The sequence below is a fragment of the Lactuca serriola genome, chromosome 5 (genome assembly GCF_051521515.1).
Source record: "Lactuca serriola cultivar US96UC23 chromosome 5, Lser_US96UC23_V15, whole genome shotgun sequence".
NCBI classification, from domain to species: Eukaryota; Viridiplantae; Streptophyta; class Magnoliopsida; order Asterales; family Asteraceae; genus Lactuca; species Lactuca serriola.
In genome coordinates, this window is record NC_136412.1 from 356350365 (window position 1) to 356366997 (window position 16633).

General features: G+C 36.1%; 2 protein-coding genes across 5 annotated transcripts; one reads left to right on the top strand and one right to left on the bottom strand.

The window, feature by feature from the left end:
- Positions 1 to 7739: 7739 nt before the first annotated feature.
- Positions 7740 to 10897, bottom strand: LOC145055619 (protein TIFY 4B-like). 4 transcript variants are annotated; one of them, XM_079003973.1, is made up of 9 exons: positions 10621 to 10896; positions 10388 to 10533; positions 10063 to 10184; positions 8928 to 9018; positions 8721 to 8835; positions 8575 to 8640; positions 8438 to 8492; positions 8174 to 8371; positions 7740 to 8070 (listed from the first exon to the last, which is right to left on the bottom strand). In XM_079003973.1, exons 1-8 carry the CDS (start codon positions 10748 to 10750, stop codon positions 8233 to 8235), a joined length of 864 nt encoding a protein of 287 aa, XP_078860099.1. In that variant the 5' UTR covers positions 10751 to 10896; the 3' UTR covers positions 7740 to 8070; positions 8174 to 8232. The 4 variants fall into 4 exon arrangements, with proteins under 4 accessions (XP_078860099.1, XP_078860098.1, XP_078860102.1 ...); XM_079003972.1 differs by having other exon boundaries at positions 8438 to 8498; XM_079003976.1 differs by lacking the exon at positions 7740 to 8070 and having other exon boundaries at positions 8240 to 8377; positions 10621 to 10897.
- Positions 10898 to 14734: 3837 nt separating this feature from the next.
- Positions 14735 to 15409, top strand: LOC145051145 (uncharacterized). Its single transcript, XM_078999273.1, has one exon. It carries the CDS (start codon positions 14735 to 14737, stop codon positions 15407 to 15409), a length of 675 nt encoding a protein of 224 aa, XP_078855399.1.
- The last annotated feature ends 1224 nt before the right edge of the window (positions 15410 to 16633 follow it).

Below are 16633 nucleotides of genomic sequence, written 5' to 3' on the forward strand. Positions count from 1 at the left end.
CGCGATCATTAGAAGTACCTGAAACAAAATCTAAAATTGTAAGCCCGAAGCTTAGTGAGTTCCTCCAAAGTACCAACGCCAAATAACCATATCATAACAAACAACATGCGTATAGAGTCTACAATATAATCTTGGTGGCCCCGAGTGAATAGAGAAGCAAGACTTATGAGCATCCTCCAGTACAATCTGTCTGAACCCACCAGACATCGAAACCCAGACCCAACTACAACGGGTCAACAATCCCCAACTATCCTGCACAAATCGGGTGTTCTCTCCCCTGATTCTCTTAAGCTTCCAGTTCTCCTGTCGCATACCCTCAACTTGAGCTTACCTAATCAAGCTCACGAGTGGAGTTCCACGGATATCCTCATACATGCAGTTGGAACAGAAGATCCAGCCGACTTGCGGCTCAAGGAGTCCGCAACAACATTCGCTTTACCCGGATGGTAAAGGATCTCGCAGTCATAATCCTTGACTACGTACAGCCACCTGCGCTGCCTCATGTTCAGGTTCAGTTGATCCATGATATTTCTCAGACTCTTGTGGTCCGTGTATATGGTACAACGGACCCGTAGAGATAATGTATCCAAATTTTGAGAGCAAATACCATCGCTCCCAGCTCCAAGTCATGAGTGAGGTATCTTGTCTCATGCGGCTTTAGCTGCCGTGAAGCATAAGCTATCACTCATCCTCTCTGCATGAGGACTGCTCCTAATCCGATGATCGATGCATCACAAAACACCACAAAATCCTCAACTCCCTCGGGGGGTGTCAACACTGGCGCCTCGCACAGTTGCTGTCCCAGAGTCTCAAATGCAGTCTGCTGCTTAGGGCTCCACCGGAAATCCACCCCCTTCCTCGTCAGACGAGTGAGGGGTACCGCAATCTTGGAGAAATCCTATATGAATCTCCGGTAGTACCCTGCCAATCCCAAAAAGCTCCTGATATCCGAGGGATATTTCGAAACCTCCCACTTTATAACCGCCTCAATCTTGGGCGGGTCAACCAAAATCCCCTCCTGGTTAACGAGGTGTCCAAGAAACTGAACCTCTCGCAACCAAAATTCGCACTTCAAGAACTTGGCATACATCCGTTCTCACCTTAAAACTCCCAATAGCTCACGGAACTGCTCTTCGTGCTGCTCTCTGGTCTTGGAGTATACCAAGATGTCATCTATCAACACAATGACCGAGCGATCAAGCATCGGTCTGCATAACGCTTAGTGAGTTCCCCATAACATACCCCACACAATCCGCATAATCATATAAATATATCAACCATACAAGCCATGCATACAAACATATACGGATGTCGTAGGCTCCCCAAGGGTCTTACATTTATATGCCATGGACACCCCTATGGTCTTACTTGGAATGCTATGGGCACGTGCACATAGTCTTATAACCAAGTTTCATCGGCACCCCCATGGTCTTTACCAGGAATACCATGGGCATCTCCACATGGTCTGACAACCAAGTGTCATGGGCACCCCCATGGTCTTTACCTGGAATGTCATGGGCACCCCCACATGGCCTGACATCCAAGTGCCACAGGCTCCCCCCGGGGTCTTCCATGCAAGTATCACAAGATAACTAGTATATCATGTACCACATAATCAATTAGTATACCACAAAACACGTAATGGCCCGACCTTGGTGCCTCTGACCCATTGGTATGGTGAGGAGACTCACCTCAAACGTGAACTGTAGCTGAATAGGTCCAAACTCCGAGTATCAGCTCTGCCACCTCCCTAATCATAAACAACTTCTTAGATACAGCTCAACCCTTCAAACCTTTAAAAGTCAATCCTGGTCAAGGTCAAAGTCAAAGTCAAAGTCAACGCTCCGAGTTGACCGAACTCATCGAGTCCACCCCAAAGTCAGAATCGCAATATCGTGACCCAAAACGTCGAGTTTGCCTATATCTCGTTGATTTTCTCCGTTTTCCAAAAGAATCGGGGTAACCCCAACCCAACTCGTCGAGTTCCCCTGTGAACTCGTCGAGTTCTTCAATCTGTCATCCCACTTAATGCATTAATCCCTTTTCCTTGAATCCAATGGTTCCAAACTTCAGATCCACATCCCTAGAGATGTATTAAAGGGTAAAGTTTCCAGCTTTACCCCCAAGGTTCACCCAATAAGCTCTAAACCCAAACCCTAGTTCCTTTAAGGAAGGTCTTGACCCATTAAGCCCTCAAACCCTTACTACAACGTTCTAAATTACATATCTGATGTCCAAGGGTAGACAAAGCACGTAAAGTTTCTAAATTTACATCCATGCAAGCTTGAAACACACTCCAAGGTCCACTTTAGGCTTAAAAATGAACATATTGCATGAATGGGACATGGAGGCTATTAAAGTTTGCAACTTTAATCCTCTACATGTCTTATAGAGGCCAGATCTACACCTTCAACCTCTAGAAACCTCTTTTATTTGGACATCTAAGCCAAAGTCCCGAAACCAAGCCCAAAACTACAAAAGATGAGATCTAATAAGCTACATGTCAAGGTTATGACTTTATACCTCTGAGATGTTGCCTTTGATGTAGAGTTTTTGGATCCAAGTTCACTCCTCCAAGCTTGATACTTCTCTCTTCAAAACCTCCTTCAAAAATCTTCAACAATCACTCAAACACTCTCAAAACTCAATGAACAAGGATGAAGGTGATTCTAGAGTTTTCTCTGGGCAAGGAGGCTGGTAAGGAGGCCAGTCCTAGGAGTTAATTTCTTTAAATAAGGTGCAATACCCAAAAAATTAGGGTTTTACTTTCCAGTGCCAACTCATCGAGTTGGGGCTCCCCAACTCGTCGAGTATGTCCTCCAATCTATGCGGCTGGAAAGCTCTCTACTCGTCGAGTTGGATCCTCCCAACTCGTCGAGTTCCTTCCAATATTTTAAAAACAATTAGAATTAATTCATACCTGGACCAAGCATTACATAAACTTATTTCATCTGGTAACCATACCACCCACTAAGGTGAAAAGCATCAATGTATCTTCTAGTTGAACTAACCAAAAAAATTCCAGAGTTTATCTAACTCCCAATTCCATCTATCAAGTTTAGATCCCAACTCCACAGAACTAAGCAATTCCAATAAACTTTGAAATTGAAAAGTTTCAATTCCTCCCCTAATAGGACGTCGCCAACTAAAATCCCAACCAGAGGATGACCAAAACTCCATAATTAGAGCATTCTGAGAATCAGAGAGAACATAAAGTCTAGGAAAAATGTCTTTCAGGATCACTCCTCCACACCAAGCATCCTCCCAACAAAACATCGCAGTGCCATCCCCAATCACCATATTCATCAAATTCTTATCCACCACACCCCTTTCATGTAGTTGATTAATAAAGCCAATGATTTTATGCCAAACGCCCCCACCCAAATTTTTTCGGGGACCATTCAAAAAACCACCATCCTTACCATATAAGAACTTTATAAGCCGAAGCCATAAAGTATCACCTTCAAGAGCAAACCTCCACCTCCATTTATAAAGTAAGGCCATGTTAAAAGCATCCAAGCCCTTAATTTCTAACCCACCATTATCTCGCAAATTGAGAATAGTCTTCCGCTTCACCCAGTGTATATGTCTATGCTCATCATCCATACCTCCAAAAAAATGAACTCTACGAGACTCTAACAACTTACAAACAGTAGCAGGAACTCTGAAAAAGGGAAAAGTAGTAAATACCTAAACTTCCGAAAACATATTTAATAAGAGTTAACCTGCCACTGATGTAAAGAAGCTTTATCTTCCAAGAAGAAAGTCTTTTACGAAATCGATCTATAATCACATCCCAAGATTTGACACGCACCATAAATCCACCCACTGGAGCACCAAGATAAGAAAACGGGAAAGCAGCCGGAGAACAACCAGTAATAGAATCCATAGAGATGATTTTCGGAAAGGCCATTCCAACCCCTAATAAATTAGATTTGGAGAGATTAATCTTCAAACCCGACACCATATAAAAACACCGTAAAATTTGAATAAGATTATGCACATTCCTCTCATCCCATTCCCCCATAAAGAACGTGTCATCTACATAGAAAAGATGATAAATACGAAGATCACATGTTCCCAATGGGACACCATAAAAATACCATTGGCTATTGCATCTTCCATAGCCACATGAAGACCTTCCATGATAATAATAAAAATAAAAGAAGAGATAGGATCTCCCTGCCTCAACCCTTTATACAACTGGAATTCTTCACCCGAGTTCCCGTTTAAAACCACATAAGATCTGGAATGATTTTTGTATCTACTCATTTCGCTAAATGATTTTTGTAAAGTTACTTTGGATTTTGAAATTAATTTTCTTATCATCCAATGTATTTATTCAATAGATACATATTTGAAAAATGACCCAGGAGAGTAACAAACTATTGGTTTTGTTCACATTTAGTTATTTTTATACATAATTTATCGTTTAACTTGTTGTAGATGTTCACAAAATACCATTATGACCTGTTATTGTAGGTTTTCAGTGATTTTCTCATCTCCGACGACTCTCTAGTCATCTTCTTTAACGAGTCTTCGATCAAACGAGTTTTTTTTGTGACTTCTTGGCAGTAAAAAATTTGACATGGATGTACTTTAACCCCATAATTTGTAGTTCATCCATTTTACAGATCAATAAACCTTTAAAGACACAACCACTCCAAATCGATTTCATCAATGGAGTGATAAATTTGAAAGCAAGTATGGATGTGAAATCGAATGGAAGGACAGGAATATGCGTCTAAAATTGAATCTGGAAGACAAGCAGATGTGTGTTTGTGTGGGATCTAAAAAACCCACATCTGTTGAACATCTTCATCTTGTTCATCGTCCAAAAACCCATAAACTTTGTTCATTTTCATCGTCCAACAAAACCTTAAATCTTATTGCATTTGAGAAATCAAAACCCACATTTTCCATATCTAAGGTCGAGTCACTTCAAAACCCTATTCGCTTCAAGCTTCAATGTGTACATGTATTCTTGTGAATTATACAAGATTGATTCACTTCAAGCTTTAAAATCCAAAATCTAATTTAAAACCCGAAATTTATTTAGAGTTCTTAAACTAGAATCTAGATTTCTTATGTGTTTTTGTGTGTTATTTTGTTCTTGAATGTACTTTGTTCTTGAATGTGTTCCGAGTTCATATTTCATGTGTATGAGATTCTTGTGTGTGTTGTTGTGTTCTTAAGGTATAAACCCAGGAAAAAAACTCGACATTGGTTCAAATTTGATCCGTAACCCGGAAAATAGTATATTCAAAAAATTGTGTGCTTTCATGAGAGAGAGAGAGAGAGGAGTGTGTGTATGTGTATGTGTGTGTGTTCGTCTTGACTGAGAAATTCAAAGATGGTTAAGAAAACTCAAAAAGGGCCGGAAAACTCATGTATTGTCGGAGACTCGTCGGATACGTCAAAGTTGCCAGAACCGCTAAATCCAGTTATAATGGTATTTTCTAAAACACTAGAAAAAGTTTGATGATAAATTATGTATAAAAAGCAACTAAACGTCAACAAAAATGAGAATTTAATTATACCATACATATTCAACAAAAAAACAGTGTTTTTAGAACGTAGCCTCGTCACCTTTTAAAAACAGTACTATAATAGAAATAAATGGCTCATTTAAGTGGAATTGATAGATAACCAAATATTATTCAAAGTCCCATAATCGAATTGTATAATTGAGGTATGGATGAATTTACAAAACTACCCCTATTAACAATTACATTGTTTATTTGGATTACCAGCCACGTGGATTTTAAAATTTTATATTTATTTAAAACAAAAACTTCGTTTACAACGTTTCTAAGCATTAGTTTTATACATTTTTTTGTCTGAAGCATTAGTTTTATACATTTTTGCTTCATTTTTTGTACATTGTTCTGGCGAGTGTTGTACAATATTTTTCTAGATTTTAATTGATTAGGATAGGACATTCTTTTGTCATATTTGAATCTTAAATCCTCCTTGCAAACGTACATTTTCTTGATGAAACTTAATACCAATTTAAGCATCCAACCACGACCTTATATGAATGAATGACATTGTACGTTCGTACTTCGCCTTTTTGTCATTGATGATAATCATACATTTTGGACATGCCTCTAGTTTCTATACATATTTCAAGCCTTAAAATTTACATCCATTTGAATACGTATTTGGAGACTTTATTTTACCCTTAATGACAATGTATTATGTATACTAAAACACCTAAGCGTTATACTTACCAATTAAATCTTCAAGACATATAAATCCATTAATGCTCAGTACAAAAATATCATATCGGTTCTTCGTTTTGATTTCCATGCACATACTTCTACGATAGGATAGGCGCAATTTAAGCACAATCTTTGAATACGCAATGTACAACCATTTAATGCACACCCTTTTACGACTTTATTCATAAACTAGTTGTGATACCCGTATAATATACGGGTTGATTAAAACAAAATGTTAAATAAAAATGATTAAAACAAAATATTAAATAAAAATGATTAAACAGCAAGTTTTATTTGAATTTCAAATAAGTATAAATTAAAAAAAATGAAAAAAATTAAATTAAAATTATGCGTTTAGTTGTCAGACTCGTGTATTAAATATGTTAATTATAACAAAATTTTAATACAAAGGTTTCAATTGTAAATTTATTTAAAATTGAAATTGAAGTTTGAAATTTGAAATTTGAAATTTGAAATTTGAAATTTAAAATTTGAAATTAATATAGTTATTATGGTATGTTTAATTTATAGAAACTAAATTAATAATATATATTCAATAATGATAAATGAAGTAAATGACAAGTGGAAAATAAATATTTCAAAATTATGATAAAATTACATGTGGCATAATGCATGAGAGTGTGACAAGTGGCAAAAAAAACTCTTTATTTATTAAGGAGGATAAATATTCATGTTAAATCACTAATGGTGTGTGCATGTAAAGATAAAAAATTTCTTTTATAGATTCCAGATAAAACATCAACAATTTTTTTAATCGAGATCTTTCCTATAATACCATATATGAAGATGTATAGATTATTTTTATTTAATTTAAATTGGTTTTCCTTAACATGAATATCAATGACAATTAAAATGTAGACTTATATTGCCTTCTCTGTCGTCGTTTCATCCCAAATAGTGATACAACATAATTAAATTAACTTGATTAAACACCCCAACTCCCCAAGTGAACTCACAGGGAGCAACATAAACAGGTATCAACAACCATCTGGGCCCAAGATACAAGCGTGGCCCAACTCAGCAACACCCCACAAATCCACACAATCCGCATGGCACATGGGGTAGGGACTAGTGTGCAGTGTGCACACTTTCCATCAACGTTTAAAACTTGTCTGCAACACGATTTAGGTGTTTAAGGCCTCCCAACTTATTCTCTTTACAGATATTTTAAAATATGCAAACCTCGATCCAAACCAATAAAGCTAAACTATGACTTAATCAAACTTAAGTTCGATTCAGTTTTATGTTATATATATATATATATATATATATATATATATATATATATATATATATATATATATATATATATATATATATATATATATTTTAAACGCTTTTCCATTTAATTCACAATTACTTTTCCATCTTTATGGTATTTTTTTTTTGTTACGGTTTTCATCCCTGGTATGCATTAGACTAAGAGTGGTATCAATAAGACAAAAATTGTAATTTTTGTTTGTCTCATTGAAGAAGATGAAAGTAAAACATAAATGTCATAAAATATGTAGTATTTACCATTCAGAAAAGTCTCAACTCTCAAGTTTTAAACGCCTTAAGCAACCAGCAACATTCATTCTTACAAAACCATTGCCCCCCATGAACATAACATACAACAACAAAGGTCAAAGACTAGTAGCAGAGTACTACAAAAGCAAGCAAGCACCTCAAAATCCTAACATCTTTTAAAAGCTTCAAACTACAAATTAATCTCCATATTCTACTTGATGCCTACCATATCTTAATTAAGTTGAATATATTTACCTTTAACGAATTCTTAAAGTCCTCACATCACATCCTTCGTCATCTTCAAAGGAAAAACGGCCTACACAACAAGTTGAATTTGAAATCACTTTTATTAAATAAAATAAATATGATTTGGTATTTGGTAAAAGCTAGATGACATAAAATTGGAAAAGTTGTTTTACCTTTGGTCAGCAAGGATGGCAGAGAGAGAGTTGTGGTATGCATAGGTGGCGCATTAAATTTAGCTAAAGCGGTTAGGGGTGTTGGGTGGTCTGACCGGAGGTGGTGAGCAGGTGGTGCTCCTGCTTGACTGCTCATTAATCTGTTGACTGTTTATGTAAACATCAAACGTTCCTCCTCCTTTTCTCTTGCTCTTAAACCTTTAACTAACAGATATGTCAGAAAAATATGACGGATTTACCCATGTATAGAATTCAAGATATTACCTATCTTTCCGCTTCTCCAGATATCTTTGCACCGATGCTTTTCTGCTTGCTGAACCTTCAGCTTTCAAAATTTAATCACAAAATTGTCAAAAGCAGAAAAACATCATTTACAGGTCAATTTTGGTATATTTATTTACCAGAGATTTCTTCACGCGATATGCTGCTTTCCTCTTTGTTCAATCGATAGTTATCAGTCGTTCTCACTGCATAAGTCAACTGAACTTAGTAATACTACTTCTTGTTTCAGGGTGAAATACATGATACTTTTTTTTTTTTTTTGTACCTGTTTGCAAGATTGGAAGATTGATGTTTTGAGGTTGTTGCAACATGTTTCCATCAACTGGATCTTCATGAGGAAACTGAAGAGGACTTGCAGCAAGCTGCAATAAGGCACGTGCCTGAAATGAAATTACTCAGTTACTGACATTGACATTAATTAAACTAATTACAACCTGATTTCGCATAATAAGATATTATATAATATATATACCTTATCAGCTGGGATATCATCATACACATTCACCTTCCCACTATAAAATATTGTCATCTGTCCTTTTGCCTCCTCTATCACACCACCAATCCTGGAAGATTCAATTATAACTTTACTCATTTTCTGATAAATTTTAAGTAACTTTGTCTTCCAGTTTTGATTAATATATGAATAAATACAGGGTATATAAATAGGGTTTATATACCCTATTTTATCTCATAGGTCAATCTTACGATTTATGTGAGGGTTTGTAAGCTGGATTTGAGCAGTTGATTATTCAGGCATCAATAAAGATGGAAAACAATTATAGATGTATCTTCCGGAAATGCTAATGTACAAACCACTTAATAGTTTATAGTTGGAAAAGTCATAAATAGGGTAAATCAAAAAAGGCAACACTAATATATTAGGTCAACTGTTACTTCCTTTCAATAGTAATGGGCCACACTTAGAAAAAGGGTAACTGTTAGTCAGATGACACCAAATGTAACATCCCTATTAGAGCCACTATGTTGTAGAGTACTAATTGGCTGAAGAGTTTTATTCAACCTACTCCCACTTAGTTTGGGGTAAAGTCATAAAGTATTCGATTACTTGATGTGATTGTACATGCAAGAACCTTATATTATGATGTTTATCGTTAGTCAGTTAAAACCTTGTTATGTCAAGTTTTTAACTTCCATCACATACAATAAGCCAAAATATAGGTAGTGGATACCCTGAGAAAGAGATTGAATAACACCTTCTTGAAGTCTCATTAAGGATATACAACCTCAGTTCAACTTAAATAACTTGATTCTCTAAACTACATTTCTATCATTAATTTAACATTTCTATAGATGCAGGCTTTACCGATGTATAATTGTATATGTAACAGTCCCCACCCCAAACTTGTAATAGGTTAATCCAAATTCGTATATGCATCATCAACCAAAATGCAATATATATGAAAGGAGCAATACAAATTATACAAGAAAGTCATGTTTAGGGGGGTAATGATGTTGAGCTTAAACCAAATTCATTTATAATGACAATGGGCAAAAGAGAAAAAGCCTTTCTTATCAAATTAGGGCATCAATCATGAAACATGTATACTCACTACATTAGATAGCGATAAAATGATTTGAGAGGTTACCCAGGAGGAGCAGAATCATTATCACCCAAAAAATCAGACTTCTCTGTATCATTGCGGTGACCTGGAACTGATTCTTCCGCTGAAAGAGAGATCTCCGTATCCGCACTTGTTCCATTTTGGACCTACATTTGATAGTTTTATATAATTAATCAAAGTTAGCAGGTAACACAGTAAAGTAATCGTGGATCAAATAGTAATATAATATACAAAAGCATAAAGTATAAGCATGTCAGTAACTTTGTTAACAATATTATATTAGCGTTCACAATTAATTTAAAAAATAATTAGGGAAACGAGTGGAGATAATGATATCGGTGAAACGTACACGAGTGGTTGGGGTTTGTTGTTGCCGTGAAGTAATGTAGAGCTTCCGGCTACCATCTCCGGATTCCGGTGCCGGTTCAAGCAACGCTTTTAGCATAATTACTTGCTGGATCGCCTGCGATTTGTTCCACGACGGCCGTCTCATCCCTGTACGTACATCAAATAAGCAAAATTCAAACACAAACGCAAAAAACGCCTCCAAGAAACGAAAAGAACAAGCGTCGCGAAGTGCACCTTTTTGCTTGAGATACCGGCGGCAGTCTTCGCGAGTGAGCTGAGAAATGTCGTCTTCAGTCAGCTGATGAAGTGGTTTATCAAGCGCTGACAAGGCCGAGGTGGAGAACGGTGGCTCCTCCGTTGACATGGTTGGATTTTGACAAAAGTAACCGAAATTAGATCAAAAACAGAGATTCAATTTTGAAGAAATTTGCCCCAATTTCATATTTATGTATGAGAAATTTGGGGGAGAAGAGAAGTGTGCGTGTTTGTCGTTTGAGTTTAGGACATTTTAGCCGCCGCGTCGATTTATAAGGGCTTTTTCTTTAAGCTCGCCATCCAATGGGGAGGCCGCAACTTGCCACCCCATAATGCCACGTACTCCATCTACCTTCTACTTCTATTTCTATTTCACCTTTTCTCTCAAAATTTCTTTTGCATTTTGCTTACAAACTTCCTAAATTATAAAAATGATAAAAATTGAATTAGGCTGAGTGGTGTGGTAGTGTAGACGTGTATGCCGTCGGCATTCTACTAGGGTTTTAATGTCGACAGCAAACATCGTCCCTCGATAACTACGGTTTTTTTGTAGGTATCTTTAGGTGGCGATATATTTATGCACCTTAAATTCAAATGACAATGACACTCTATATCTTGATGCATAGTTATTAAAGTCATAGATACAAACAAAATTGACAAATGTTGAGGCATTAGATTACACCACATAATTATATCAACATAAAAATGCATCGAGTGGATATGAGATTAAATGCGGAGAGATTGTTAGACACCATACCCGTTAGTTTTAAAAGTTTTAAATCAGATAAAAAAAACTTAAAAGATGAATTGGTTAAACAATTGTTTTGAAACCAACCTCGTTAATAAGTGTTTGTTCATGTTTTTCGCACATAAATAAGAACCTGATACAAAATCTTATTGTATTCGTAAAATCTTACCGAATCTTGTGTTTAACTGGTTGAGTTTAGTTTTAAACTGACGAGACCATGAATGAACGTATGCGGTGTTTAGTATACACATAATACTTTAAGAAATTTATTATAGTGTTTTGCTATGTAAACAATATGAATCGTAAATCTCTTTCAAAAAAATATAAATCGTAAATATTTATTATCATGGTATATTTTCTAAAGATAAATTGATTACAATGGGTTTTGGAGTTTTGAATTTTTAATATCATTGGTTTTGGATCGACTTTTGGAAATTGTATGAAAAACACCATGTAAGTAAAAAAAATCGGTTTTGGTATTATAGTTTTTTGTTCTAAATTGAAAATCACATTTTACAATTTTGTTCAAACGTTGAACATTTTAGTGGGACCCTTCCAATTACCGATTATCATCCAGAGTTGGAATTGGGTGTTAACGTGGCACCAAAGCTACTACATCATCAATTGTGTTTGATTTTAATAATTCATTAGTGTTTTTTTTCAAATCGAACAATTTCATGTTATTGTTTGTGGACACCATGAACTTGTGATTCTCCCAAAAATAATGTTACCACAATAAACTTATTCAAGCAAAAATATTCCAGGAAATCTGCTCTTATACGTATCGAACATATTCATCACATTGATTTAAATGCTTCGAGGTTCTCGGGAGTGAAAATTTTAAGGAAAGAATCCATTATGTTATGTTCTAAAGTTGGGGTTTAGATAAGATAATATAGTCAAGAGTTCCATAATTACTTATTATTTCAAACATGTAAATATTTTCTCTAATAAATAAAGATTTTTTTTGTCATTTGTCACACTCTCATTCAATTTGTCAAATGTCATTTTGTGGTTATTTTGAATTAATTTTTTTTCCATATGTCATTTTATGAGTTTTTCTATGGGTGGCAAATCGGGCCATTGTGTCGTGTTTTTGTCTGACACGACACGACACGACAAAGTTTTTTTGTAACACGAGCATGACACGACATGATGTCGTGTTTTTTTCAACCAACACAAAAACGAACCGATTAAAAAACAACAAACATGATACGACACAATAAAGATGATATAATATAACAATTAATTTATTTAATTAATACCTAATCATACATAACATGACAAACATGAAAAACATGACTGAAAAATGCTAAATCGTGTCAATTTTGTGTCGAATTTTGAACACGAACACGACACGACATCGTGTTTTTTATACTTGACACAAACACGAATTCGAATTTCAATTTCGTCCCAATTTCGTTTCGTGTCGTGTATTTTTGTTGTGTCGTGTCATCAATTGCCACCTCTAAGTTTTTCTATTTCATTAAATTTCACATAATATTTTAATGTAATAAATGTAATAATAAATTTCACATAAATTTCACCTGCGTGTGGGTTGATTCGGTGACAGAAGTCAAAGCCGAGGTACTTCGCTTCTTTCAAAACAAGTTCACAGAAACGCATCATACTAGACCCAAGCTGGTTAGCCCTTACTTCAAAACACTGTCTATGATGGACGCTATTGGCCTTGAAGCTTCGTTCTCTATTGAAGAAGTAAAAGCAGCGGTGTGGGCATGTGGTAGTGACAAAGCCCCAGGTCCGGACGGATTCAATTTCAAGTTCATTAAAGCGTTTTGGGAAACTCTAAAGGATGATGTGATGAAATGTGTATTCCATTTTGACAAATATGGTACCCTAGCTCGCGGGTGCAACTCTTCTTTCATCACATTAGCACCAACGGTTAAGGACCCAACATCTCTCTCTGATTATAGACCTATCAGTCTAATCGGGTGCATTTACAAAATCATCTCAAAACTACTTGCAACAAGACTTAAGAAAGTCATTGGTGGAATCATTGGGGATGTGCAATCAGCCTATGTGGAAGGGCGCAATATACTTGATGGACCCTTGGTGATCAATGAGTTAAACTCATGGGCAAAGAAAACAAAGAAAAAGATCTTACTATTCAAAGTCGATTTCGATAAGGCGTTTGATTCGGTTAATTGGGAGTATTTGGATAACACATTAGATCAAATGGGGTTTGGTTCCAAATGGAGATCATGGATCCGTGGTTGCTTGCATTCGTCTCGTGCCTCGGTGATAATCAATGGTTCTCCCACCGATGAATTCCAAATTTCCAAAGGAGTTAGGCAAGGCGATCCATTATCACCGTTCCTATTCATCATAGCCATGGAAGGTCTGAATGTAGCTTTGGAAGCCGCTCGAGATAAAGGCATCTTCAATGGGGTTCAACTTCCAAACGGGGGTCCGTTACTCGCTCATTTATTCTACGCGGACGACACACTGTTTGTCGGTGAATGGGATAGAGGGAATCTAAAGAACCTAACACGCATCCTAAAATGCTTCCACGTTTCTTCGGAGCTCAAAGTAAACTTTCAAAAGTCTTGAGTTTTCGGTATTGGGGCACCGGAATGTGAAGTTAACAATTGGGCGGGAATTCTAGGGTGCGAAGTTGGTCTCATGCCATTCACATACTTAGGGGTTCCCGTAGGAGCCAATATGAATCTCAGAAAAAATTGGGCTCCCATCGTAGAAAAATTCCAATCTAAGTTATCCAAATGGAAATCTAAGGCACTCTCATTTGGGGGTAGGCTCACACTACTTTCCTCTGTTCTTGGAAACTTGCCCACATATTACTTTTCCCTATTTCCTGCACCTTTGGCTGTGACTGAAAAGTTGGAGAGTATCCGAAGAAGATTTTTATGGGGTGGTGATGAAGACAAACGGAAAATACACTGGGTCAGTTGGGAAAAGGTAATTGCTTCAAAATCTGCAGGAGGTCTCGGTGTTGGATCCATTAGAGCATTAAACGTGGGCTTGATAGTGAAATGGTGGTGGCGTTTAAAACATGAAAATCACTCTCTTTGGAGGAGGATTGTTGTCAGCATACATAACTTAATCAACAAGCCACATGACTACATTGCAAATAGAAATATTCCCGGTGTTTGGCACAACATAGCGTTGATAAGTAAAGGCTTAAACAGGAACAAGATGGATTAGAGAGACATATTTGATATTAGTATAAAATATGGGGATAACACGTCATTTTGGTCCGATATCTGGTTAGATCAGTTCCAACTAAGACAAAAATATCCGGAGCTTTACAATTTCGAACAGAGGAAAAATTGTGCAGTGGCGGAAAGATTCTTTGATGGCAAATTTATGGGACATTGGACTGGGAGTCCTGCAATCATGATTCAGACAACCGGTTTTGCTCAATTTATGAATGAGATGGAGTCAGTGCAACTATCAGAAGGTATGGATGTTTGGCATAGCAAATTAGATGCAGATGGTAGATTCACTGTAGGGGCATTGAGAAGAGCAATTGATAAAATGCGTGAGCCCCATATACAATTACCTGACTTCACATGGTCCAATGTCGTGCCCATTAAGGTCAATTGCTTCATTTGGAGGGCGATTCAAAGGAGGATACCAACGCTAACGGCTCTCAGGGAACGCGGAGTAGAGACTCTCACAAATTTTTGTAGTGCATGCATTAATGAAAAAGAGGATGTAGATCACCTTCTCATCTCATGTCCCCATGTGGTTACTATCAGGGAGATACTTTTTCGGTGGTGTGGTATTCCCATTACAGATTTTCATTCAGTGATTGAACTACATGAATTCATCAATAATTGGGGACAAAATGTTAGGCGCAGAGATAAACTCAGAGCAGTGTGTTATGGTCTCTTATGGGGGGTCTGGAAATTTCGGAATGAGAGAGCCTTTAACAATGTTTTTTATAGTCCCTCACAATGTGCTGATAGGATAATTTCTATGGTGCATCTCTGGAGTAAAAGCAGGAGTAAATGTGGTTCTATAGCCTGGGAGGAATGAACTATGTCCCCATTTGCCAAGCTCTGATGTGTAGTTGCGTACTTATCATTGTTTTCCCTTTCTGTGGCGTTTATGTGTATGTGTTGTATTTGTAACTGTTCCTTGCCCTTTTCCTTTCTTTAGCTCCTTGCTGGAAGGTTGGGGTTGTTATAAAATCGTTGTTGTTTCAAAAAAAAAATCAATTTCATTAATGAACTTACTTTTTAATTTCAAAATTCTAAAATTAAAGCTCAGTAAATTCTTTTATTCATTTAAATTATTTGTTTAAATTTGAAAGATAAAAAACATTTATATTATAATAATTCATTATTTTTCTTATTTTCTTATAAATTCAAAGTTCTCAAATATTTTGACTTTTATATTTAACTTTTTTTTAAATTAACCCATGTAATACATGGGTCTCACAACTAGTTGATAATATACATATATTTTTCGATCTTTTGCCTGAGATGTATTTGATTTGACCTTGGTGTTTTGCATAACACAAATTTTACCTTGGTATTTACAATCTAATCTTAAGTTATTAGATGAACAAAAAAAGACAACATGGCACAAGGGATGATCTAGGTTTAAATCATTAAAGAATTTAGATTGTTGGATACACCTGAGGCCACCATGGATATGGGACAGCAACAACATCCAACTAGAGATGAAACTTGTTGGATTAGGTGTCTAAGACAATAACTAAATTGGTATAGACTTGAATTAAAAGCAAAGTTCCTTTGGGTTGCCCTCAAAACTAGTAATTAACATAATGACTTTTGGAAAGAGATGTTAATTTATTGGTTTATTTTAAGATTAATAAATATAAATAAATAATTTATTGATATATTATGATTTTAATATGTTAATTGGAAATAGTATTATTTAATTGATAATTGATCATGAATTAACTGGATTTGATTTTGAGATTAATTGGATAATTTGAAAGTGCAAGGACCAAAGTTGTCATTGTTTAATAGTTGAACAAGAGAAACATTCTAGAATAATCTAGGGATGAGCGAAAATTTGAAGCCTTATTAGGTTTCTAGATTAATCTTTAAGGATAAGTAGGAATGTGGATAATTACCTAATTTGAGATATTAATATTATATTCAAATTAAGGTTATCGAGGGTTTCCTTGTTCAGCTATATAAGCAGCCTCGAGGCTCATAATTTCGGACATTCCTCCTCAAGAAGAGAAAGCCGAAAATCACCTCTTCCATCCTCTCTCCCCTCAAGTCT